Below are 26,181 nucleotides of genomic sequence, written 5' to 3'. Positions count from 1 at the left end.
CACGCTACCCATTTTGTCACAGGTGGAATATTTAAGTTAATGTGTTGACCTGCAGGATTTGCGCGGGAATCTTGTGGTCAATGTCTTCGTATGGCTTTCTACAGAGGCTCTGCACACATGCCCTGTGCAGGTGACTCAGAGCAGTAGGCACTGGGGCAGTGTACCTTGTGGGCTAAGTGCCCATCACCCCACGGTATGACTGCTACTGCTCTGCTTCTACAAAAGCAGATGCTGGGAAGCAGGGCACCAAGGGTACTTCCATGGTCACTGATGTTGACCCTGTAGCTCTCTATGGAGCCACCACTATGGCAAAACATGGTTTTCCATGTGGCATGCTCAGTTAAAGCAAGCACTGAATAAGCATCAGCAAAGTTTCACTCATCAGGGACCTAAGTTCCAGGTGAACCCCACCACTTCCTATGCACTTCCTGACACCAGCTATTATTCCCCTAAGCCTCTTTTCCCTCCTGCGGGAAGTCGGGGCAATGCCAGCCCTGCCAGGGCTCCTGTCGGAGACATGCTGTATGGAGTGGGATTAGGGCAGCAGCTGGGACATAGCAAGTGCCCAATAAAAGCTTTTTCGTCTTAAGAGAGGGTGTATGGGGATTGTCCAAGCACAATGATGGAAGCCAACAGAACTCAGGAATCAAGCCAGAGGCTGGGGTGTGCAGATGGCATCTGCTTGCTGGTCAGCCTGCAACTGCCTACCATCCATGCTGGCCACAGCATGTGGCAGTCAGAGCTGTTGAACCATGGGGCTGCAGAAGAGGGAGGAAAAGACCCACAAGGCCTTGCAGGATATGCTTCCCACTGTCTTTGGGTCCAACAGGGAGTGATGGCATCTCCAAGAGCAGGAAGGAATCCCCCATGTTGGGGCAGCTGGGCAAAGCTGACTCCCTCAGCCCCTGGCATTAAGACCTCCAGGGCCCAACCTGGCCCTCCCAACAGGAGGTCCTGCAACTACCTGGCTTCTCCTTGGCATCCACTTCTGTCTGCCAACTTCACAGTCTGCCCCCTCAAACCAGTTAGCTCCTACCAAACCTACTTCAATATAGCCAAGTAGCAAAATGCTAGGTGTCTGTGGTGACCTCCCCTTGCCTGGACCTTAAACAGTTCCACTGCATCCCATCCAGCACCTGCTCTTGGTCCCCAGACACCATGCTGACTGCCAGGGGCCACAGCACAGAGGATGGCAGCAGCTACACAGCTATTTTCTGGAGTTCGCAATATAGGGCCGATAGACATCACGCTGTACTGCACATAAAGAATATTAATTAAATGAGGGTTTATTTCAAAATTAGTCTTAGAGTGTAAGCTGTTTTTGAGGGCTGGAGCTAGACTACATAGTGAGCCGAGAAAGCTTCTGCCTTCCTCCAACACGAGGCGGAGAGGAGGCAACTGGCACCGGCCCTGCCCCCCGCCCCATCATGCATCCAATGATTACTAGCACTAGAAGCCAACAGCAAAGGAACCCGCGCATTTGCTCGTGTTTATCCAGGTTAAGCTATACACGTTTAAATACACGCCGGAGGTTACGTGGTGTCATGCAGTCCCTGTGATGGAATGACTCTTGCTCAGTGACCTCCTGCAGTAAGGCTGCTCCCAAGCGCACGGTTAGGTGGGGCAGAGCACTGAAATGACAAGAGGGGAGGAGAGAGGTCAGGCTCCGCCCCCAGCAGAGGCCCCGCCCCCTGGACCATGGCAGGACTGCTGTCTTCGTCCAGAGCAGGGAAGCAGCAGAGGCAGGTGGCTGCTTGCTGGCAAGGCTAGGTGTGAAGTTTCCTGGTCATCTGCCTGAGTCCAACTACTGGATCTCAGGCCACCGTTGAGTCTATGAACCAACCTTAAATATCCCAGAAAAAAAAAAAACAGAATTCAAAGATAACTTTAAGTTAATGCAAAAAATGTTCATGTCCACACATACATAGTGACCTTTTAATTTCTTTGAGATGCTTCATTTGAAAAAGGTAGAGTTACAAAGGCAGAGATGGGGAGGAGGGAGAGACAGAGAGAGATCCTGCATCCATTGGTTCGCTCTCCAAATGGCTGCAATGGCCGGGGCTAGGGCAGGCTGAAGTTAAGAAGCAGGAATTCCATCTGGGCTTCCCACCGGGGTAGCAGGGGACTGAGTACTGGAGTCATCTCCCACTGCTTCCCTCAAGCATATTAACAGGAGTACCTCGGACCTGAAGAGGCATCCGTATGACAGTCCAGCATCACAGGCAGTGACTTAATCCCATCACGTTGAAATGTCTTTCCCTACACAAACTTTGTGAAGACTTTCAAGCATAGATTTCAACTTTGTGTTTGTGTGTGCACCAGGGACAGGAGTTTGACACAGGAGTTAAACCCTGCCCGAGATACCACCCATTTCTGAATGTTCTGGTTCAAGTCTTGGCTCCAAATCCAATTCCAGCTTTCTGCTCATGTGCATCCTGAGATGCAACTGGTAATTACCCAAGTATCTGGGTCTCTTCCATCTGTGTGGAAAACCTGAATGGAATTCCAGGCTCCTGGCTTCAACCTGGCCTATCTACACCTGTTGTGAATATCTGAGTAGTGAACCAGCAGATATAAGCAAGTGCTGTCTCTTCCTGCCTTTTAGTAAAATATGAAAAAAAATTTTAAGGCCAGCATTGTGGCACAGTAGGTAAAGCTGTCTCCTGCAATACTGGTATCCCATATGGACACCAGTTCAAATCTTGGTTGCTCTACTTCCAACCCATCTCGTTGCTAATGGGCATGGGAAAGCAACAGAAGACAATCCAAGTGTTTGAGTCTATTCTGGGCGAGAGACCCAGAACAAACTCTGGGCTCCTGCTTTCAAGTTGGTACAGTCCTGGCAATTGCAGCCATTTGGGGAGTGAACCAGAGGATGGAAGATCTCTCACTCTCCCAGTCTGTTGCTACATTTCAAATAATTTTTTAATCTTAAAAAGTAATAATTTTGTTGAAAAAATAAACTTACCTTTTCATCACATTTTCCATGAACTTTCTCAAGTGTCCTTAGATTGAACTTGGGGAATTTATCCCGCCAGAATGTGCCTACCCAGCTTTCTGTACAATAGCAGTTATCTGTGCCAGTACCACAGGACTACTGGGAAAGCCCATGTTGTAGAAAATGCTCAGAAAACACTAACCATACTAACAACTTTCATAAACTCATTGACATTTTCAGTGAATCCTGAGGGAGAGAGTCTGGTCCTCAGTCTACCAAACACATAACTACTGTTTTTTCTTTACTTTTTAACTTAAAAATATTGTTATTGTTATTCTTATTATTGTGTGACAGGCAGAGTCACAGAGAGAAAGACAAAGATCCTCCATCTATTGGTTCATTCTGCAAATGGCTGCAGCAACAGGAACTGAACTGAGCTGATCCGATCTGAAGCCAGGAGCCAGGAGCTGTTCCAGCATCCTCCACACAGGCACAAGGGACCAAGGACTTAAGTCATCCTCTGCTTTCCCAGATCATAAACAGAGAGCCAGATCAGATGTGGAACAGCTGCATATAAACCAGTTACCCATATGGGATACCAGTGCCACAGGCCAAAACTTAACCTACCACACCACGGCACTGTACCCTGCTTTTTCCCTCCTTTAAAAAACATTTTATTTATTTGAAAAGCAGTTCGAGAGAGAAAGAGGGAGATACATATAGAAAGAAAATATAACCCATCCTTTCAATCTACTTTTGAAAATCACCTCTGTTGGAGTTACAGAGAGTTGCCAGCTGCGACACCAGCACCCCATATAGACACCGGTTGATGCCCTGGCTGCTTCACTGCTGATCTGGCTCCCTACTAAAGGCCTAGGAAAAGCAGCAGCAGTGGGCCTCTACCACTCACATGGGAGACGCAGACGCTCCCGGCTTCAGCCTGGCTGAGGACTAACTGTTGAAGTCATTTGCAGAGTCAACCAGTAGGTAGAAGATCTCTCTCTCTCTCTCTCCTCTGTAACTTTAAATTTCAAGATAAATAAATATATAAATTTTAAAACAAAGGGAGGTCTAGCACCCTGGCATATTAGGCTAAGCTTCCGCTTGTGGCTCTGGTATCCCACATGGACATAGATTTGTGTCCTGGGTGCTCCACTTCCAATCCAGTGACAATAATGTTCTTCAGCTGAAGATACAACTTTTGATAATATGGTATATGTTAAAAAAAAACAAAGTCTGAGGCTGGGAGAGGGCCTTGTGATACAGTGGGTTAAGCCAGCACTTGAACATCTGTATATCATATCAGAATGTCTTGGCCCAACCTCCGCCTCTGCTTTGGATCCAGCTTCCCGCTAAAGCATGCTCTGGAAGACAATGGATGACGTCTCAGGTACTTGGACCCTAACACCCACAGAGGAGATGCGGATAGTTCTTAGTTCTTGGCTCCAACCTGGCCCAGCCCTGGCTGCTGTGTAAATGTGGGGAGCAAAACCAGCTAATGGAAGATCTCTCTTTATCTTTCTCTGTTGCTTTGCCTTTTAATAAATGCATGAATAAGCTTTAGTAACAAATCCGAGGCTGAATCTAATCAAGCCGCTCATACCATCAATTCATAGGGAATAAAGGAGTAGAAACAAGACATTTATACCAATGAGGATAAAATCAGCAAAGTTACAGAATGAAGTCTATGCAACAAGCAGCATAATTTCCCCAACAAATTATTTCAAGGACTGGGAGACAGGAAGAGAAGAGTAACACATATAGATTAAAAGTTATGATCTAATCACAGCGTATGGCCCTTCACTGGAACCTGATTCAAACAAATGTACTGAAAACATTTTAGGGGAAAACCAAGAAAATCAGAGTATGTATTTAGCCCAGCAATTAAAACACCAGTTGAGACACCTGTGTCCCACATGGGTGAATTTGTTTCCTGACTCCAGCTTTCTACCAACAAATCCTGGGGGGCCGTGGTGTTGACTGAGGTGATCAGGTTTCTGTCTGAGACGAGTTCTCAGCTCTTAGTTGAGGCCTGGCCCAAGGCAGGCTATTGTGGACATCTGGGGAGTGAATCAGCGAACGGGAGCTCTCTCACGATCTCTGCCTACCAAGTTAATACATACTGAACGTTTTTTCTTTTTTAAACATGGAAATCTGAACACTGACTTGGATAGTCACTGATATTTCTTTTAAAAGCCTCAATTTCTTTTCACTGTCATAATGGCATTTTGGCTAAGTTTTTCTAGTTCTTATATCTTAGAAATGCATACTGAAAAACTTATGGATGAAAAATAAGAGGACTGACACCTGCATCAAAATAATATCAAAATAATACACCTGCATCAAAGAAGGGGAGAGGTTGGGTTGGGTAGGGATATAAAGCTAATTAAGCTCACCATGAGCTAATACTTGTTGGACTCAAATAATAATGCGGGGGAGAGTTCACGATGCCATTCAGTCACTTTGCGTTATTAAAAGTTTCCACAATAAAAGTTTTAAAAAGAGTTTTAAAAAAATGTATTTCAGCTTCAATGTCCTTTTAATTACTTGGTGTTCCCAACTAAACCCGAAATACACGAACTCCCCAGAACTTTCGTGGAGGGGCCTCTGTTGGCTTCTAACCATCAACAACACTGGTAATTCTGGGAAATGACGTCTTCTTGGGTCCCCCTGCAACATCCAAAGGCAAAACCCCTTTGATCTCCCTCCTCTCATCTTGTCTGGGCAGGCAAGAAAGGCCTCAGAGGGACTTCTAGCTGAGGCGGGAACCTCAGGGGGCATTTCCATGCCAGGACGCCTGGCGCTGTTCTTACCTTTTAAAATGTAGTCTGTTAACAATGTAGGCACCTTCTCGTTATCCTCCTTCATGGCAAAAAGAACTAGGAAGTGAGAGAAGAAGTGAGTCAACACACCATCGGGCCATGGAACTCCCTTCCGGGTTCAGACAACTCACCAGCCCAAAGGCTGCGACATGCAGCAGGGCGCCACTCACTGAGTGTTGAACAGCAGTCTACACACCCCGTCCAAAAGCAGCACATGGCAATGGAGGAGAATTCGCTCAAAGAACCACCACCGTGGTTGGCTCAGGGTGGAAGACTTGCTGGTGACTTCATTTACTTATTTATTTGTGAGGGGGCAGGTTATCTTAATTTTCATAGCTATGTATTGTTAATAATCATGCAGGTGAATAAATAAAGCCATTCTTAAACAAGAATCAGATCTCAAATATAGCTAATCTAATGAGATGATTCAGTTTTTTGTTGTTTTTGTTTTTTGCTTCATTTGCACTTGGTAGGTTAAGCCTATTCTGCAACATACTCAATGCCACACCAAAAACAGAATCATGAAAACGTAATAGCTGAACTTGCCAATCTTTAACTAAATTAGTGTCAAAACTCCAAAATCTGGAATTAGCATTGTGGCAGAGTGGATTAGACCACTGCTGGTGACCCCCACGTGGGAGTGCTGGTTTGAGTCGTGGCTTCCTGCTAACGTACCTGGGAGGAACAGAAGATGACCCAGGCCACTTTGGCACCTGCTGCCCATGTGAGAGACCCAGATGAAATTCCTGATTCCTGGTTGCTCACTGAACCTAGCCTGGCTCTTGGAGCCATTTGGGAAGTGAACCAGTGGGTAGAAGATCTCTCTCTCTCTCTATTATTTTGTCTTTCAAATAAACAGTCTTATTTTTAAAAAATCCAAAATTTACATGGATGCTCCAGCTGCAGAAGCTGGTCTTGGCCTCTGTCCTTAATTCATTGACCCAAGGGAATATTGTTCACAAATGCATCCAAGAAAAAAAGACAGAGAGAAGAGAGAGAGAGGGAGAGAGAGAACTCTTTCCTAATTGCCTAACCTACAGAATCGGTACTCAGATATGATGGTAGTTTTCCCTGGAAAAGAAATAAAATTTCACAATGTATTCTATCCACATGTTACAGACAGCCATTCAAAGCGTGTTAACCAAATGTTAACTGATGTGATCAAAATCATGATAGAAAATTTTATAGCAGTCTAATCCCAACAATAATAAAAAGATGTAAACTGCGATGGCAGAAACACCACAATGGGAGCCACAATGGAGTGGGCCATGAATTCGTTTTCTTTGTTTGCTTCCCCAGGTTTCTGAAGTTCTTTCAACGGTGGATGCCCTGGAGCTGTCATTTCAAAAATAAAATGGAAGGACGTCCTCCAAACAAAAGGGCTTCACCCTGAATTCCTGAACCAGCATCTGTCTTCAAGTACCAGCCAGCCCTTCTGCGAAAGTGCGTGATGGAGAACTTCATCTCGCCATTTGTCCTAACGATTTTTCCAATATGTACCACCATAAAAACCCCTCTATATGCCAGTCCAATTCTATCTGCTCCCTTCAAAAAAAAAAAAAAAAGATAGGGTATATTTATGTTAAGAAAGAATTTTTTTAAATGAGTCAGGAGCCAAGCAATGTACTTAGGATTCAAAATTCCTCATTCTGGAGGGGACAATGCTTGTGGATGGTAACAGTTCCCTGCTTGCCAGAACGAACCCACAGCATTCATTCTCCACATTGACAGTGGGCAGCTGGTCACTTGACACTGGGCCCAGCTGAGTGCAGGCCGCTGGTCACTTTACACTGGGCCCAGCTGAGTGCAGGCCCCTCTCCCTTTGCCCACATAGACCCTTCCCCTCCGGAGCCACCTGTAGGGACCACTCTCCACATTGCCCGGCTGCCATGAAATAGTATCTCTGGTGGTCACAGAGCCTTGGCCTGGGGTTCTTTCACTTCCTAGGAGAGCCACGCTGGTGCTGCCGGCTAACACCACAAGCCCTGGCCCTCTGGGGGAAGGTCCAATTCGATGTTTATAAAGAGATTTGACCATACCAAGTCTCTCTGTCACATGATGCTGTAGGAGACAGGAGCGGGATGGGGAACGGGTGAGGGAATAGGACTTTCTGAAGGGAAAGCTAGTCTCTAGTCTTTCCCATTAACCTTATCCCACCGAGAAACCGTGGTTCTCAGCCAGGCCCAAGAGATGCCAGTGCAGACCAAGCAGCGTGATGTTGCAGGAAGAGTGACCCAGAAAACTGCTGGGAAAGTCGCCTGCACCTGCATGGCCCCTCAGCCCACACCCACCATACACTTGAGCCTCTTCCACCAGCTCACGCTCTCCCATCCCTCCCAGCAACTCTCTTCCCTTACATCTGAATTTCACCCTGTGCGGCAGGATATGCAGTGACAACAGAGAGCAAATTATGGCCCACGTAAAACTGTTCCCAGGAAGCCATGGGCCTCAGGCACAGGAAGTGTGAGGATCGGGCGAAAAGGTGAGTTGGTAGGGGACGAGAGGGACTCACTGTTAGTCAGCATCTGCAGGTCTTCCACGGAGGGCGGGGAGGCCTTCTTCTCGTAAGGGATGACTGTGTTCAGATACTGTAAACCGACAGAGCAGGTATGGCCCGAGATGTGAGACCCGACGGACACAGCCCCCGTCAGATGTGGCGTCATCCACCGCCCTCGGGGTCATTAGCTCACCACTATTTCAGAAGATATACGCTCCTCCAACCGTGCCCCTCCCCCGGCCCCTTTACCTCCCCACCAACCACCTTTGGTCAAGGGAACCCTCCCTCTACCCTAAATCCCACATGCTTGCTACTCTGGGCGTTTTACACTGTACAGGAAGCCTGGAGAGATTTTTGTCCTCCAAGTGAGCAGCAGAGAGCATCTCGGGGGAGCGGGGGAGGGGGGAAGAATTTTATATTTCTATATTCTTGTTCTTTACAATGTAACTCCAGGAGTAGTTTGCCTCGGGTCAAAAAATGATGGGGAAATGGTGGGCAAGGGAACGGCCACGGGCTCAGGGACTGAGAAGTTGGATTTGCTCCCTCTGCTGGGTGTGAGGTGCTCCTACAGCAACACCTGCAGGGCGGGGTTCAGGAGGAGGCGGATTCCAGGGAGACATCAAAGACCACTAGAGAGAGGCCGGAGGGATGTGAAGGAGGTCCCCGGTACTAAGTGACAGATGCCGAAAGACTTGTGTTTTAGCCTCAGCTCCGCCACCGGCAGCATGGCCTTGAGAAAACGGCCCATCTTTGCCTTGCTCCTCACGGCTGTGTTCCTACAATCTCACTCCAGACAGCAGCTCAAAATTCTAACACCTCAGCTCCAACCATATATTAAAAAAACAAAATACACATTTCATGTGCACTCTTTAATTATCTCAAACTTCTCTGTTCCCACACGGGTTGTGTCTCTTAGCTTGTGCACCCAGTGAAGGGCCGGGACTTTTCACCCTGGACCCCAGAGGGTAGCAGCAAAGCTCAGCACATAAGAGGCATGCAGGAAAGTTGCACAGCTGCTTTGCAGACAAATTCCTGACTAAATGGAGCCAGCAAGGAGACGCCACAGCAGGGGTTACAATCAGAGAAGGGTGGCTGATGAGGCAGTCTGGGTAGCGTTTGCTCAGTTGGTGAGCCAATGTGCTAGAATTAAACCCTCAGATGGGATGTCTCACAACACCCTTGTAACGCATTCTGTCCTGAAAACAAATGAATCCATAGGTCTACAAGCAGTGTCAGACTGTGACATAAAAACTGCCCCAGAACCCTGGAGCAACCCTCATACACCTTACAAAAAAAAATCAGGGACGATGTTAGGTGCAGCAGAGATGCAGCCACACCCCCGGGGGTTTATGAAGTTTCTGCTTCCTGCTAATGCACAGCCTGAGGGGCAGCAGGTGGTAACAGCTCAGGTAGTTGGGTCGCTGACACCTGCCTAGGAGCCCCAAACTGAAATCCAGTCTCTTGTCTTTGACCTGAACCCCACCACAGCTGCTGCTAGCATTCCGGGAGTAATCAGCAAATGATCAACTAATATTCTCTCTTTCTATTTCTTTATCTTTCTTTCTAAAAGATGAGTAACTTTTAGAAATTTTATGTGCTTCTTTAAAAAGATACTCTATTCTAAATAAAAGAAACTACTAAAACCCTCCCTTTATTGCGTTACTCCAAATTCTTGGAGTCACCGTTGCTACGTGGTTGGGGAGGCCGAACTGCAAGAGCCTGGATGCAGAGCTGGGAGCGGGGAACAGCTCGTACCTGTTTGTCGGTCCCTGAGGAGCCGAAGGTCTGGCGGATGCCACTTTGTAGGATGTTGGAGATGCCTTCCATGCTGAAGCGCTGGGGGGGCGGAGACACTCAAAAAGGACACATCCTTGCTACTGCCACTCCCAGGGACGCCTGGGTCCTCACTGAACCCCCACATTCACCCGCTATCATGCTGTCCCAGGTAACAGCCCCCCTGGGTTCTGAAGCTCAGAAGTACATTTACCATCTTGGCCAGAATGTAAGCCTAAGCTTTGCAAGAATAAAGAGTAGAGCTTTTGGAGGCCAACACAGTGATGTAGCAAGCTAATCCTCCGCCTGTTGCACTGGAATCCCAGTGCAGCCTAACTGCTCCACTTCCGATCCAGCTCCCTGGGAAAGCAACAGAGGATGGGCCAAGTCCTTGGAACCCTGCACTCATGAGGGAGACCTGGAAGAAGCTCTTGGATCCTGGTTCCTGGCTTTGGAACGGCTTAGTTCCAGCTATTGTGGCCATTTGGGGAAGAAACCAGCAGTTGGAAGATTCTTTCTCTCTCTGTCTCAATATGCCTTTCAAATAAAAATAAAATAAATCCTCCCTCCGCCCTGCAAAATAAAGCCTTGGGTCCAGTGCTGTGAAATAGTGGCTTAAGCCACTACTGCAGCATCGGAATCCAGTGTGGGCAATGGTTCAAATCCCAGCTGCTCCACTCCTGATCCAGCTTCCTGCTAATGGAGTGGGGGAAAAGTAGAAGATGGCCAGGTACTTAGGCCTGTGCACCCACATGGGAGACCCTGGAAGAAGCTCCAGGCTCTTGGTTTTGGCCTGGCCCAGCCCTGGCCATTGTAGTCATTTAGGGGATGAGCCAAGGAGATCTCTCCCTCTGTCTCTCTTCCTCTGTAACTGCCTTTCAAATAAACAAATGTTTAAAATAACAGTAAAAGGGTAGAGTCTCAGGCCTGGCGTGGTAGCCTAGTGGTTAAAGTCCTCCCCTTGCACATACCAGGATCCCATGTGGGTGCCAGTGATAATTCTGGAGGGCCCCCTCCCTTCCCATCCAGCTTCCTGCTGCATGGCCTGGGAAAGCAGTCAAAGACTCTCCGTATATCTGACTGTCCAATAACAAAATAAATAATAAATAAAATCTTTTTAAAAATGTATGTGATTTAAACAAAAAAGAGTCAAGACTCTTATCTCAACAAGTCCCTCACAGCTAAAGGACCCCTCTGTTTTCCTGATTTTTTCCTTCACGACGAAACAGAACAGTAAAGCTCAGGCAACCAGTGATACCAAGATCTTAGATGACACAAAACGTTCAGTGACCAAAAAATATCTGAGATGCTTTCCTTAAAAAATTATTTATTTTTATTGGAAAGTGATATTTACAGAGAGGAGAGACAAAGAAAGATCTTCCATCCACTGGCTCACTCCCCAAGCAGCTGCAATGGCCAGAGCTGCGCCGATAGAAGCCAGGAGCTCAGAGCTTTTTCCAGGTCTCCCACGTGGGAGTCCCAAGGCTTTGGGCCATCTTTCACTGCTTTCCCAAGCCACAAGCAGGGAGTTGGATGGGAAATGGAGTCGGTGGGACATGAACTGGCACCCATATGGGTTCCTGGTGCGTGCAACATGAGGACTTTAGCCATTACGCTTCTGCGCTGGGCCCTCCAAGATGCTTTTTTTCCAAAACGCACATGCCTAGGCCTAAATCAGTGGCTCTGAGATAGAACTCACGCTCAGCCATTCTGAAAGAGCTGCCTAGACAATCCCACTGTGCTCCTCTGGCTGTGAACTGCTGTCTTGAAGAGTCTGATCAAGAAGCTACTAAGGCATTGGCTGTTTTTCAAGCAGCGATACCCTTCCCAACCAACACATCACCTACCCCCTGTAAGACCCTCACCTCTTCTACCCCCGAGAAGTCTTGCCAGGACTGTAATCTGTGTCCAAAACACAGATCTGGCCCCTAAGGGCTGAGACTGCTCCCCTGCCAACACTATGCGCCAAGGTCTGCCTGAAGAGAACAAGGTGCCATCTTCAATCGTGCTTAGCTGTGCACGCCCTGTCTGCCCCCATTAGCCTGCGAGCCCTCTCAGGGAGGGGAGGAGGCAGGCATTCTCCCACCCCACCCCCTGCTACTGCTCCTGAGCCCACTGCAAGGTTGGCACTGGGGCTGAAGGGCTGGGCCGGGCACCTGGCCTTTCGCTGGGGCTGCTCACATACCTTAAGAGGCATCTGGCTTCCCTTCTCTATCCGGCTGCTCTGCAGGCTTAGTCCCTTCTCTTTCCGCCTCTTCTTCATCAGTTCCCGCTGCTCCTTCTGCTTGTTCTGCACTTCGATCAGCACTGTGATGAAGGAGTTCTTCACCTCCTTCTCAAACTCCAGCTCGTCCCGGCGGGCCAGCTGCTGCACCAGCTCCTCTGAAAAGTCGCGGATGGCTCCCTCCACCTGGTCCAGCAGCTCGGCCAGCTCTGACCCAGACATGTGCCTCAGCCCTGCGGGGGAGGAACACCCCACAAGTGACACGGCAGTCACACCTTGCCTGCCCCTCAGAGAGACCCCGAACAGCTCTCTGAGCACAAACATGTGGGGGACAGACATGTGGTTTTTCTTAATCCCCTCTTCTTTATCTCCAAATTTTTCCTCACGTAACACGGGTCAAGAATTGAGGGAAAAAGGCAGAGAGAAGGTTTTCTGTGCAATAGCACAGAAAAAGCAATAGCAGAGTGGTTTTTATTCCCAAGAACTGATCAACACCTTGCTGACCACAAAGTCACCAGACATCTGAGGCCCCCTGTCCAATCACGGTCCTGGTCCGTGTTCAGATGTTTGGGAAACACATGGAAGACTGGGACAAATGAAGCCTGCCTGCCAGTCACTATAGAGCAGTCTGCTACTTTCAGAGACAAGAAAAGGGAACCTGGAGGGAGCACCGTGGCACGGTAGGTTAAGCTGCTGCTTAGGACCACCCCTCCAGCAGACACACGCGTATGCACACACACATACACCCTGCTATCAGAGTACCCGTTCAAGTCCCAGCTACTCTGGTACAGCTACTCAGATGCTGGGGCAAGCACATGGGTTCCTGCCCCACTTGTAAGAGACCCCAGTGGAGCTCTTGTCTCCTGGCTTGAGCTTGGGCCAGGCCAGGAATTTAAGGGTAGGTCAACCAGCAATGAAAGATCTCTCTAACTTTATGCCTTTTCTTTCCCTATTGTTCTGCCTTTCAAGTAAAGAAACGAATACAATAAATTAAAAAGTGGCAGCAGCGGGATTGGGATGGGGGTGTGGATAGAAGGGAGGATAAAGAAAAAGGGACCTGGACCTGAGACTTTAACTTCTTGAGATTTTCTGTTTTGAAATAAATTTGGGGTGCACCTTTTAAATATATTCCTATTTAATGGTATCTCTTATTTTTAACTGAAAACCCATTTCATTTTTCTCTTTTCCGTTCTGCTTTGCCTGGCTATTTGCTGACTCTGTTCAGCTTTCCCTTTATTTTGCTCTCGGGAGACGTCCTCCTCCTCCTGTTTCTTTGCCACTTTTCCCTGCATCTCAGCTGTTTCCATGGGTCCCTTCTGAACACTGCTGTGTTTGGGGCCTTTGTGTGGCTGAGAATGGCGTGACCGGGGCAGCTGTGAATGCAACAAGGCAGCCAGATCCACTGCTTTGCCGGGCCGGCCTCCTCCTGCGGCCGCACCCTGCCTCGCTCAGCCTCTGCTTCCAGAGCCACAGCACACAGCTTTTAGGAGGCTGTGCCTGAGACAGACATGGGCCAGGCCAGGAGTCAGAGAGGGGCAGAGAGCAGGCCCTGCACACCGTCCAATCTCCTCACCTCCCACGCCGACTCAACACATCCACTGCTCACCATGGAGCTAAGCCTTGCTTCCATCACAACCCGGACACTGACATTTTCCCAGGGACCACCACCTATGCCACAACCCCACCTCAAATCCTGTCTCCTTTAAACATTCAATCAGACCCTGCGCCCAAACACCACCCTTTATCCTACAGACAGGATGACTGCAGCCTGGGTGGGAGTCACTCTCCTTCGGGGCGTGGCCGGCACTCGGCACTCGTGTCTCAGTGTGTACTAGCCCTTTGCCTTTCAGTACATCCTGCTTTCTGCTCACCTCTGTCTAGGGTCCTGGTTGTACTCTCACACACAGGGCTAGCACTGGCTAAGCATCTCTCCAAGCCCAGACTGGGCTCTCAGCCCCACAAGACCACAGCTCAGTTATCACCACTTCAGAGCCAAGTTCAGACCTGTGTACCCCAACCGACTCACATTCTCTGTGGTCCCTAAGATCCCAGCAGCTTGCTAGGCAGCAAGGTAGACATTAGTTCATAGGGAGGGGATATAGCACAAATGACTGAGGGAAGAAATGGAAGAAACACACCTGGAAAGCCAACCAGAACGTAGACATCTGAAGTTTTGTTCTTGTTCAATAACCATGTTAGGTGGGTCCCAGCCATCAGTGGGAGGTGGCAGAGGGGGCAGCTTAGGGGAATCTTCTCTGCCATGTGCCAGGGAAACTATTAGGTCCAATAATACTGCGCTGGCAGAGTTCCAGGGGGAATCTCACGAATTCCACCTCCGGAGAGCCCTCTGCCCAGCTGTGTCCCAGGAGGAGAGTAGAATGCAGGCTGGCTCCCTGCTTTGGTCCAGCACAAAGATTCTCTTCCTTCAACTTTGTGCACTGCTACTCTGTCTCTCATCTGAAATCCTTTAGCTGTGGGAAACTCAAGGGCATCTGCCCAGTCATCTCCAGCAATAAGCCCAAGTGTGGGCCCCTGCCCAGGCTGGCCCACTCCTCCATACCCCCACCAGAAGCATCATCCCCCTCCTTGCAGTTTGTTTTCAAGCCTGTCTTGGCTCTGTTACATCTGTTCCTTACACGTTTGATCCAGCCCTTTCTTTACAGGACCACGGTAAGTGCAAACCTGCGCCAGACACTGATGAGGATTAGGAGACCAGGCCCTGCGTCTTCAAATGGAGCGGGAGGCAAAGGCGAGCGTCAGAGAGGCCTGCCTGGCCCCACTGAACACAAGGGAACAGACTCTCCTTTCTCCTACCTCCCTTTTCTTTCAGAATTTCCTTTTTGTCCTCTTCAAATGTTAAATCTTCTTAATGACTGAATGAGCCTCTTGCCACTCCCATAATTCAGATGGGTTCTCCGAGGGCCTGGGAGTCCCTGCTTTGAAATGTGGTCTAATCTTGACTGTTCTGGGAGCAAAGGCTACGGAGCCTACTTAGTGTAATGGGTTCTGCCCACTTAGCTGCAGGAAACAGTGAGATTTACAATCCTTTCCTGACAGCCTGGGACACATCTCCTTATGACTTAATGCTTATTCCATAATAGAATCGTTCCTTTCTCTTCCTTCTTTGTGGACAACTTTTCTGGGTAAAGAAGAGGTTCTGGTATTAACCCTTTTTCTTCCACAGTGGCCTTGGACTAGTCAACCTCTACAAGATTCAGCTCTATCCAAACAGGGTTCATGTGAGGTACATGAGATTCTGTGCAGGGTTGTAAAATAGGGTTTGCACACAGAAATCACTCCCAAAATACGTGCTCTTATTAATATTCTCTTTCAAATTTTTAAATAGCTAGTAGAGAAAATTGTGAATGTTTAATGTATAAGGTGACAGGCCAGTTACCCTGATCTGATTGTTATACCATGTATAAATGTATTGAAATATCACACTGTACCCCATAAATGTGTATAATTATTCTGCATCAGCTTAACATGGAAATATGCATATGTTTTAAAGATCCTTCCCATCCCCAAATGCCAAGTGTACTCCTGAGGCTGAGACAGGAACACATCCCTGAACCCAAGGTACTGCGGGTCACATGTGACGGACATGGCACAGCGCCTGGCCCAGCCTGGTCACCTCGTCCTCTGCCAGCCCAACCCCAGGCCCTCACCTTCATAGGACCAGTTGTTGTTGAAGGTCTGTGTCAGGGCCTGCATCTCTTGCAGCAGGACTGAGTCAGCCTGGGAGGAGGTTTCTCCTCCATCCTCTTCTTCCAGAATCTCCTCTTCCTCCTCAGGGTCTGGGGAGTTCTGCATCATTTCCTCAATCTCCTCGATGACCTGGAGAAGGCACACACACACACACACACACACACACACACACACACACACACAAACAATGCTGACTCTTGACTCGCTAGTCCTGGAGGGCCCTCTGGCCTGACTTGATCAGTGAGGGCCATCCCTAATTTGCTGCCTGAAGAATGCCTAAGGCAATATTATTTCTAAAGAAATGTTGAATACCAATAAAAATAGAATGGACCAAAGGCTTACCTATACTCTGCCTTTAATGGAAAGCACCCTTTAATGTAACACCTTTTCCAAGAGCTCCATTTAGAAGGATGCCTTATTGGAAATCAACCGCTCTTTCAGGAAGCAAAAACAGGGCTGTTTGAAGGGGAGCATTCGCTTCAATGTGCTGAGCACTTTCCTAAGTGGAACAATGCTTTGGCCACCCATCTTTCACACAAAAAAACCCTGCCCATAATCCATCAGAGTGTAAGTGGCTGGCAGAAACATGCAGTCTTCCTAGAATATAACTCAAAATGGAGAGTAAAACAGCTAATTCTTCAGCATTCAGCCAGACAGGAACCAGAGCTTCTCAGAAATGCAAACAAAGATGATACATATAACAAAAGGGGAGGTAGGGTTTGAAGAGCAGAAATTAGGTTAAGAATTCTGACTCTAACGTATCCCACAGATGCGGGACAGTTCCTAGAGGGGGAAGGTAAGAGTAGACACCAGCTGGAAGCAATACCTGTGAGTGACAGAGAACGGGAATCGCTTCTTCATAAAAGTGGTGAAAGCCCAGAGCAGGTCTCCAAGGAGCCTGGGGAGTTTGGTCACCGCAGGGCACTTTTGCACGTGTCTGACATGGGTGCTGGGACACCCGCCCTCCAAGGTGCCTGGCCTGGGGTCTCTGATTCAGGTTTCCTCCTTGAGAAGCTCAGCCCGGATCAGGGGGCTAAGAGTCTTCTTTTGATCCATTTCTGCTTTTATTCCCAAACTTCTCAACTCTACTCTGAGGGACACCCAGACTTTCACTGCAAAACCACGTTCGTGGCCGCCTTTAGGATCTGACGGCTGAGTTTCTGCCTCGCTAAGGGCGGTTATCACTGCACTCGTGCCGCGGAGTCTTTTCCCCCTGCAACTCACAAGAAAAATTGCTAATCCCTGCTGTATTCTGTCGGGCTCTGTTCAGTTTCCTAATGTTCACCTAGTTCAAATGCCAGAGAAATGAGCAACAAGTCTACTAAAAAACATGTTCAGACAATGAAGCCTCTCAGGCAAGCTTTTTCAGATCAATTTTGTGAAACCTTTTTATTATATTTATTTATTCATTTGAAAGGTAGCGTTACAGAGAAATGGGGAGGAGATAAAGAGAGAAAGAGGGAGAGAGAGAGAGAAAAGAGAGAATCTTCCTTCTGCTGATTCATTCCCCAAATGGCTGCAGCTGATAGAGCTGTGCTGGTTTGAAGCAAGGAGCCAGGAGCTTCTTTCTGGTCTCCCACGTGGGTACCTAGGCCCAAGGATTTGGGCCATCCTTCGCTGCTTTTCCAGGCACATCATCAGGGTGCTGAATCGGAAGTGGAGCAGCCAGGACTTGAATCGGTGCTCATATGAGATGTTGGTGCCACAGCACTGGCCCCAATAGATATTTGTTTACTACAAAGTCAGATAAGGAAATCAGAGACTCAACATTATTCTCCCTAGGTAACAAGCTATTAAAACTAAAATTAAAAAAACGGGGCCCAGCATTGTGGTGCAATGCATTAACCCACCACCTGGTGTGCTGGCATCCCCTATGAGCACCGGTCCTAACCACATCACATCTGATCCAGTTCCCACCAATCGCCACCCACAGGAAAGCAGCAAAGGTGACCCTAGTGCTGAGGCCCTGCCACCCATGTGTGAGACCCTTATGGAGATCCTGACTCTTGGCTTTGGCCGGGCCCACACCTGGCCACTGTGGCCAGCTGGGGAATGAACCAGCAGAGAGCTCACTCACTCTCTCTTCTCTGTCTCTCCTTCTCTCTTTATAACTCTGCCTTTCAAATAAATTAAAAAAAAAATACGTCTTTAAGAACAAAATCAAATCAAATGTGAAGCATCCTTTGTTTACAAAGATAGTAGCATCTCCAGGACCCCTTTTGGAAGCTTTTAAATGTTTCGTGTCCCATGAAGTGAGAGAAGATAGCCGTCACAGAGATGCTTCATCTGCCACTTCTGATTTTAGAACAGGCATTTGAGAACCTTGTCTGAGTGTCTTGACTTCAAAGAGATTTAGCAGGAACTGAAGCCAACGCGCACTGACTGGCCTCCCAACGCAAAAGTCAGGAGTTACATTAATGTACCCAACAGGCAGGTAAACGAAGGCACAGAGTTCTCTAACTCCTTGTTAAAAACCCTCTGAGTCATCAGCACGCTCGCCACTGCCCGCCTCACTTGCTTCTGCTTCAGGGGCATGCGGCACGCCTGTTCTCATGAACCCCCTCTGCATCATCACACGAGGTCCCCAGGCCCCAGAGAGAAGAGCCCGTACCTGATCCGCTGTGAGCAGTGGCTCCTCATTGATGCCAGAGTCATTCTCACTCTTCTCGTTGAACTCCTCCTCCTCCTCCTCTTTCTCATGGATCTGGAAGGAGGGAGGGAGGAGATGGAATTCTGATCAAGCAGACACTCCAGGGCCCGGCGCAGTATCTTAGCAGCTAAAGTCTTCGCCTTGCCTGCACTAGAATCCCATATGGGCACTGATGCTAATCCTGGCAGCCATGCTTTCCATCCAGCACCCTCCTTGTGACATGGGAAATCAGTCAAGGATGGCCCAAAACCTTGGGACCCTGCACCTGCAAGGGAAACCTGGAAGAGGCTCCAGGCTCCTGGCCTCAGATCAGCTCAGCTCCAGCTGTTGCAATCACTTGGGGAGTGAATTAGCAGATGAAACATTTTCCTCTCCTCCTCTCTGTATATCTGACTTTCCAATGAAAATAAAATAAATCATAAAAAAGACACTTCAGCTTTTCACTGTTCATACTAGGAAGTGTCTGGAGTTTATTCAGTGGCCGTTGTACCCCTGTCACACTGCATGCACCACTGAGTCCAGCGTGGCCAGGAAAGGACAAGCGGGAGGAGTGGCTGCCACCACTCCGACTCAAAGCACCGGCTTGGTTCTTTAGCCCACAGACCTGTCTCCCTGGGGCCAACCAGGAGTGTTGTCGTGTCAAAGTGAATGATATTCCAGTGCCCCCTACACACACACACACACACACACAGCGCAAAGGCACTTATTTTAATAGGAGTGTCAATCTAGGGCATTGTTTCCGGAGTTTGTTTTGTTATCGTTTTAAAGGGCACATTGTTTCAGCACAAACAGTCATAACTTTCAGGACTGGATGAAACGCTGTCCTGTTCCTGGAATCTGAACGTGCTGTCACAGTTGACAGAGGATGCAATAAATCGTCGTTAAGACATGCTCTTGAATAACCTGTCCACATGAACTATAGGACAAACTGAACAGTAAAAAAAAAAAATAGTGAAAGTGGGTCCAGCGCAATAGCCTAGCAGCTAAAGTCACTGCCTTGAACGCATCAAGATCCCATATGAGTGCTGGTTCTAATCCCAGAGGGCCCGCTTCCTATCCAGCTCCCTGCTTGTGACCTGAGAAGGCAGTCGAGGACGGCCCAAAACCTTGGGACCCTGCACCTGCAAAGGAGACCTGGAAGAGGCTCTAGGCTCCTGGCTTCAGATCAGCGCAGCTCTGGCCATTGTGGTCACTTGGGCAGTGAGTCACTGGACAGAAGATATTCCTCTCTGTCTCTCATTCTCTCTGTATATCCGCCTTTGCAATAAAAATAAATAAATCTTTTAAAAAAATAGTGAAAAAGAAATCTGGGCCCGGCGCGGTGGCACAAGTGGTTAAAGGTCCTCGCCTTGCACGCCCAGGATCCCATATGGGCGCCGGTTCTAATCCCGGCAGCCCCGCTTCCCTTCCAGCTCCCTGCCTGTGGCCTGGGAAAGCAGTCGAGGATGGCCCAAAGCTTTGGGACCCTGCACCCGCGTGGGAGACCCAGAAGAGGCTCCTGGCTTCGGATCAGCATAGTTTCGACCCGTTGCGCTCACTTGGGGAGTGAATCATCGGACGGAAGATCTTCCTCTCTGTCTCTCCTCTCTGTATATCCGCCTTTCCAATGAAAAAATAATAAAAATAAATCTTTAAAAAAAAAAATAGTGAAAAAGAAATCTATCCACTTGTCCATTTGCTCTCAGTCTCCAAAACACCTTAAGCCTAGACATGACTCTGAAAATTGAGCCTTTGAGCTTTCAGATGTTTAAGTCTGATAAGACATTCACAGAATTGCTGCTTTGATTGACTGTATCCCAAACTGCCACTGGCTGACATCTGCGTTCAAACTCTACACCAAGTATTCACTGAATCATCTAACGGCTCCATGTCCAGCAGTTTAGCCGGACAGCCCCAGAGGAAGCTGACACGCTACCTCCCCAGCAAACGGGTCTGCAGAGCCACCTCCCATCTAGGAAGCAATCTCCCTTGCCCTGCCAGGCCTGGCCCGTTGATGGGTCCCACGTGGGGTGACATTCTGACAGGAAAGATCCCAGTTGCAATCTCAGCTGTGTATCTTCTGAAGCTTCTCCCCTCTTCTTTGGGGGAGACGGGGAAAGGGGGTTTCATTTTGGCAGACACCCCTCACAAAGCATAACACCTCCTAGCTCCATTTGCTGAGAATCAGAAACTATGTCATTATCCAAAATTTAGCAACTGTATCTCAAGAGCCATCTGTGCTTCACCTGGGTGAGAGATAGGACAGGCAGGTGACAGAATCACTTAAGGGGCTGCTGTGCCAGATGGTGACATGTATTTCTGCTGTGGAACCCAGATGCTCCTGCCTCTGCCAGGTCTACCACCTATGGTAGCCGCCGGGTTTCCACTACTCCCTACTAGGCAGAACAGAACTCCACAGCCACACGTTCACCGCTCACAGCCACAAACTCACATACAGAAGTTTCTTAGGGACAAAGAGGTAGCCACACGGTAGAAGATAGGCTTCTATTAGGAAAAAAGAGTTTTGTTTTCTGGTTGCATTAAAAAAAAAAAAAAGCATCTGACAGCAGCTGCTAGTTTATAAACCAAACTGGGAAGGGAGCATGGTCTGGGCTATGAATCTATTAAAACGATACACTGATGTTTTCCGCGTCGTGGTTGGTTGTAGTGTTATTTGGATCTCCTTTCCCCACATCTAGCCTCAGGCTGGGAGGGACCCTCCGCATTGTTTAAATGTTAATGAGCTTGGGCTTGCCTGAACTGGAGGAACCTGAAAAGCTGCCTTCCTCCTCCTTCTCTTAGGCACAAACCCTAAAGAAAATCATCCCAGGTTAGAAGAGGTCTGGAAATCAGCCTTAAACCGATCAATTCTAGCCGCACTGGCTTCCTCCTGTTGTGGGAGATAAACTCAAGCCTAATTTTCCCAACTCTCAGAAGTTGGACACTAAAAAGCAAAATAGCAGGGAAAAAATACACAAAGAACCCCCAAGCCAGTCCTCTTCCCTGTTCTGGCTGTGAAAGCAACCTTCCCTTGCAGTCTTGCCCACCCATCCCTGCACCTGCTCTTGCTCCTCCAGCTTTTGGCTCTGATTCCTCCTCCCTTCCCGACCCTCTCCAGGCCCGGTTGCCGCACTCCCTGTCAATCCTACCAGACTCCTTCTGCTCCAATAGCTCCTGTCATCTCTCAACAACTCCTTTTCCTTTACACACACCATTTATAGACGCCCCATCTTCCCTCCCTTATAAGGGACAGCATGGAAAGCCCAAGGGGGAACTAACAAAATGAGAGAAAGGTTTTTGAAAAATGACAGCACTTATGCATATGGATGTGCAAGGATACTGCAAAAAAAAAAATTGTGGAAAATCAGGATTAAAAGGTTAAAAAAAAATTTCCACTGTAAAATGTTTTTTGAAATCCATGAATAACTTCTTCATAACACACACTTTTCATAAAATTTTCAAAAATCCCTTCACATGCAAGGGACCTCAAAATGTCTGAAGTTTGCTGAAGTTGCCATTGAGAATACTTTCAGCCCTTTGTGCAGCAATAAGAGCTACATGCAAAAAAACAACTTTCAGCTCGACTCACGTGGGGCTGAATGTTTTTAGAAGCCCAAATTCTCCTATGCTCTCCCAAAGGAAATCATATTTCTAGTACATTCCTCCCAGAATCCAGAGGACTTGAGTGCAGAGAAGGATCAGACAAATGCCATTCAGCAAGTTGTTTCTTCTCCTGCTTTTGGGAAAGGGTTTGCATCAAGGGCTGTAACACAGTAGCACAGTAGCTTAAAACTTGACAATCAGTGTAGAGGAGCAGTTACTCTGATGTAGCACATCTTAAACCCACCAGTTTGTGTCCTGGCTGCTCCAGTTCTGATCCAGCTCTCTTCCCAAGGTCTGGGAAAGCAACAGAGGACGGCCTCAGGCCCCTGCACCCACAGGAGAGACCCAGAAGAAAATCGTAGTTCCTGGCTTCGGGGCAGCTCAACTTGGTTCATTTCAGCCATTTGCAGAGTGAACTGGCAGATAGAAGACCTCTCTGTCTCTTATCTTTGTATCTCTGCCTTTCAAATACATAAATTAAAAGAAGAAGAAGAAGAAGAAAAGAAGGGAAGGAAGACAGGAAGGAAAGAAAAAAAAAACAAGAAAGAGAAAAAGTAAAAAAATTGCCCAGGGATTGCCAGACATGAGAAATGGGAATTAAAACAAATAGGTAGAAAAAGCAATGGAGAGAGCAGAAGAAACTCTGGGTGTTCATGTGGAAAACCAGGGCGAAGCTCCAATCTGCTGGCTCCTTCCTGACTTTGACCTAGCCTAACCCTGGCTGTGGCAGTCATTTGGAGAGTGCACCAACAGATGGAAGCCATCTCTCTCAGTGTGTCTCACCGGCTCTCTCTGTAGCTTGCCTTTTAAATAAGTGAATCTTTTAAAAAGCTCTGTTTCCCTTAAACATGGCCTGTTACAATTCTTAAAAAAACCAGAAGTCACTAAAGATCAAAAGCGTACTAGTAAAGTTGATATTTTTCTAATAGAGTTGAAAATCAGCTATATATACAAATTCTCTAAAGAGTAAAACAAAATAGGTAGAAAATGACAGGAAGAAAAATTAGAAGATCAATTTCAAAAGTTCGATACTTGAAGAAAAGGATCACAGAGGGCAGAAAGAGAAGAGCTGGTCTCTTTAATCCATTACAGAGTAATTCGTGTTGGACTTGCCTTTCCTGCCATACACAACTATACATCAGCACAAAATCCATGAGCCCATTGTTTCCAACCCTGGACACAGGCAGTGCAAGGCTGCATCCCTTGATTAGGGGAAAACATAAAAGCAATGAAAGCTGCCAAAAGTTGCCACCTAAGACCCAACACTACAGAAAGTGTTCTACAGAGTTTATTGGACTGAACGGAAATGATGGTGAAAAACACCAGAAAGGATAAATATGTGCATCTGTATTAAAAATCAGCTTCCTTAAAATGCAACTTACTATCCAAGCAAAAAGAGCTGCAGTGTGGAGTTCTAATAAAATAAACAATAACAATAGCACGGAAGATGGATGGAAGGAACTCATGCTGCTACGAAGTGTTTCACATTTTATACAGGAGGCACAATATGAATTCTAAATAGACGAGAGTAACAATCGGGCAAGGTATAACACATAAGCACTCCCTTAAAAATTACAAAGAGGTACAGATAAAATCCAATGGAGACATCAAACCAAATGTTGAAAATATCTGAGTCAAAAAGGAAGGAGCAAAGGTGAAACAGAGGCACAACAGTGGGAAAAAAAGGTGATGCAAATAGAAATGCAAGCTAGCACGACTTAAACTTTCAATACAACGTTAAAGGTTAATGAACAAAACACTGCACAAATGAACTGAATGCAAAAAGCATAGGTTTTCAGACTGAATATAAAAACTAGACCGGGGGGAGGGTGGCAGGGCTTGGCACCATAACCTGATAGCTAAAGTCCTCAGCTTGCCTTTGCCAGAATTCCACAGGGCCACTGGTTCGTATCCCAGCTACTCCACCTCCCATCCAGCTCCCTGCTTGTGGCCTGGGAAAGCAGTGGAGGATGGCAGAGCCTTGGGACCCTGCACCCATGTGGGAAACCTGGAAGAAACCACTGTCACGGCAAGCATTGTTGAGAGCATAGAACTACTGGATCTCTCAAACTGGAAAATAATTTAACAGGTCCTTAAAAAATTACACAACTACACCAACCATATGATTCAGTCATTCTATTCATAGATTTTTACCCAAGAGAAATGAAGTAGAGGGCCACAGAAAGACTTACACAAGACTATTCACAGTAGATTTAGGTGCAAATTCAAAACCTGAAACCAACCCAGTATTAATTTGTAAAAGAATGAAAAAGCAAAGGGTGTCTATATAATAGATTTGGCAATAAGAAGGAATGAACTGTTAATATATGCAACAGCAACGATGAATTTCTAAATAATTATCCCGAGTTTAAAAAGACCGTCAGGGCAGACTTAACCTGACAGTTACAACTCTGAGCCAGGCCTGAGGGTGAGACAGGTAGAAGTTCTTAGGGGTTTCTCTCCCATTAGGCTACAGCACCTACCAGCGTATGCAAAAACCAGGACTGGGAGTGGGCTGGTATACTATACCCATTTGCATAAAGGACAGCCGGGTCTGGGGACAGATTGGTTTGAGTACTTAGGGGTCTTCCTAACCAGGCCACTACACCAAATGATTAGCTTGGGAACTAAGGCTGGGGGCAAGCCAGGCCAGGCAGCTGCACTTGCTGGGACATACATGGGCAGGAGTAGGGGGATAGATGGGCCATGCTGGGCTGCTGTACCTGCTGGCACACAGGAGACAAGTTTGAGAATGGACCTGATAGGGGATCTTAGGGGTCTTCCCTACTATACTGTGCCACCCGATCCCCAACTTCAAAGAGCATCACATGGATGTGAGGACTGGTCTTGGAATGCATGTAGCAAGACTGGGCCATCTCCGTTGCCAACTCCCATGCAAAGACGAACAACCTATCCAGAGGCACACGAAATTCAAGGTGATTGTCTCCTTTAATTTAACAGAAGACTTCAAGTACCTCATCAAAAGGATAAGGAGTAGGGGAGCAGACTGAACAACACTACAAGCCAATATATTCAAAAAAAAAGTACCTAAGCCCAGGGACCTACTAAAATATACATGGACAGTCAACAGGCATTAGAAGTAATTTCTCACCACTCACACAACAAAACCAATAACAAGTCAGAGCAGTCAAGACCACTCAAGTAACACCTTCAGGGCATTCATCCCCTGGATGAGGTGCCTGGGATGACATTTAGGGGACCATCTTTGTGCCCAGGCACTGATGTGGTCTGACACTCACATTCCCCCACCCCACCCCATGGCTGCAGGAAGGAGAGCAAAGGCTTTCCCCTCACTCTGTCCCTTTCACTCCTGATCAGTGGCCCATGTGGGCCTGCAATCTACTCACCTGTGTAACAAACAAAAAATAAAAATAAATAAGTGAAGACTGGTTGGGATGCCTGTATGTCCTATCAGAGTGTCTGGGTTTGATTCCCAGCTTCCCTCCCTGTTCCAGCTTCTGGTTGCTCTGCACCAGGGAAGCACTACGTGATGGCTCATGTATTTCGGTTTCTGCCACCTAGAAATCAGAAACCCAGAAACCTTGACTCCTGGTCTTGCTTTGGCCTAACCCCTGCTGTTGTGAGTATTTGCAGAATGAACCAGCAAGCAAGGTCTCTCTGGGTCTCTTCGTCACTGTCTTTTTCTTTGTGTGTCTCTCTACTAAATACATACATATATACATAAACATTTACAAACCCAGATAGGAAAGGGGATTAGTGGGGCCTGGCAAGATGGCTTAACTGGCTAATAATCTTCCATTTGCAAGCACCAACATCTCATATGGGTGCCAGTTCACGTTCCAGCCGTTCCACTTCCCATCGAGCTCCCTGCCTACGGCCTGCAAAAGCAGTGGAGGGTGGCCCAAGTCCTTGGGATCCTGCACCCATGTGAGAGACCCAGAAGAAGCTCTTGGCTCCTGGCTTCAGATCAGCACAGTTCTAGCCATTGCAGCCATTTGGAGAGTG

At 47.6% G+C, this 26,181-nt stretch overlaps 1 protein-coding gene across 1 annotated transcript in view; it reads right to left on the bottom strand.

Annotated features, from left to right (window-relative positions):
* Positions 1–1,270: 1,270 nt before the first annotated feature.
* The window catches only part of FEZ1 (fasciculation and elongation protein zeta 1), a 45,104-nt gene continuing 20,193 nt past the window's right edge, over positions 1,271–26,181 (bottom strand). The window contains exons 4-10 of the mRNA XM_040977155.1: positions 18,574–18,666; positions 15,923–16,091; positions 12,216–12,487; positions 10,013–10,093; positions 8,273–8,348; positions 5,752–5,817; positions 1,271–1,631 (exon numbers count right to left, since the gene is read on the bottom strand). Of these exons, the coding sequence (XP_040833089.1) occupies positions 1,615–1,631; positions 5,752–5,817; positions 8,273–8,348; positions 10,013–10,093; positions 12,216–12,487; positions 15,923–16,091; positions 18,574–18,666 (774 nt within the window). The 3' untranslated portion in view covers positions 1,271–1,614. The remainder of the gene's footprint in view (positions 1,632–5,751; positions 5,818–8,272; positions 8,349–10,012; positions 10,094–12,215; positions 12,488–15,922; positions 16,092–18,573; positions 18,667–26,181) is intronic.

Source organism: Ochotona curzoniae, unplaced genomic scaffold (assembly GCF_017591425.1).
Source record: "Ochotona curzoniae isolate NIBS_2020 unplaced genomic scaffold, NIBS_Ocur_1.0 contig_2723, whole genome shotgun sequence".
Taxonomy (NCBI): domain Eukaryota; kingdom Metazoa; phylum Chordata; class Mammalia; order Lagomorpha; family Ochotonidae; genus Ochotona; species Ochotona curzoniae.
This window is presented reverse-complemented; position numbering and strand designations above follow the sequence as displayed.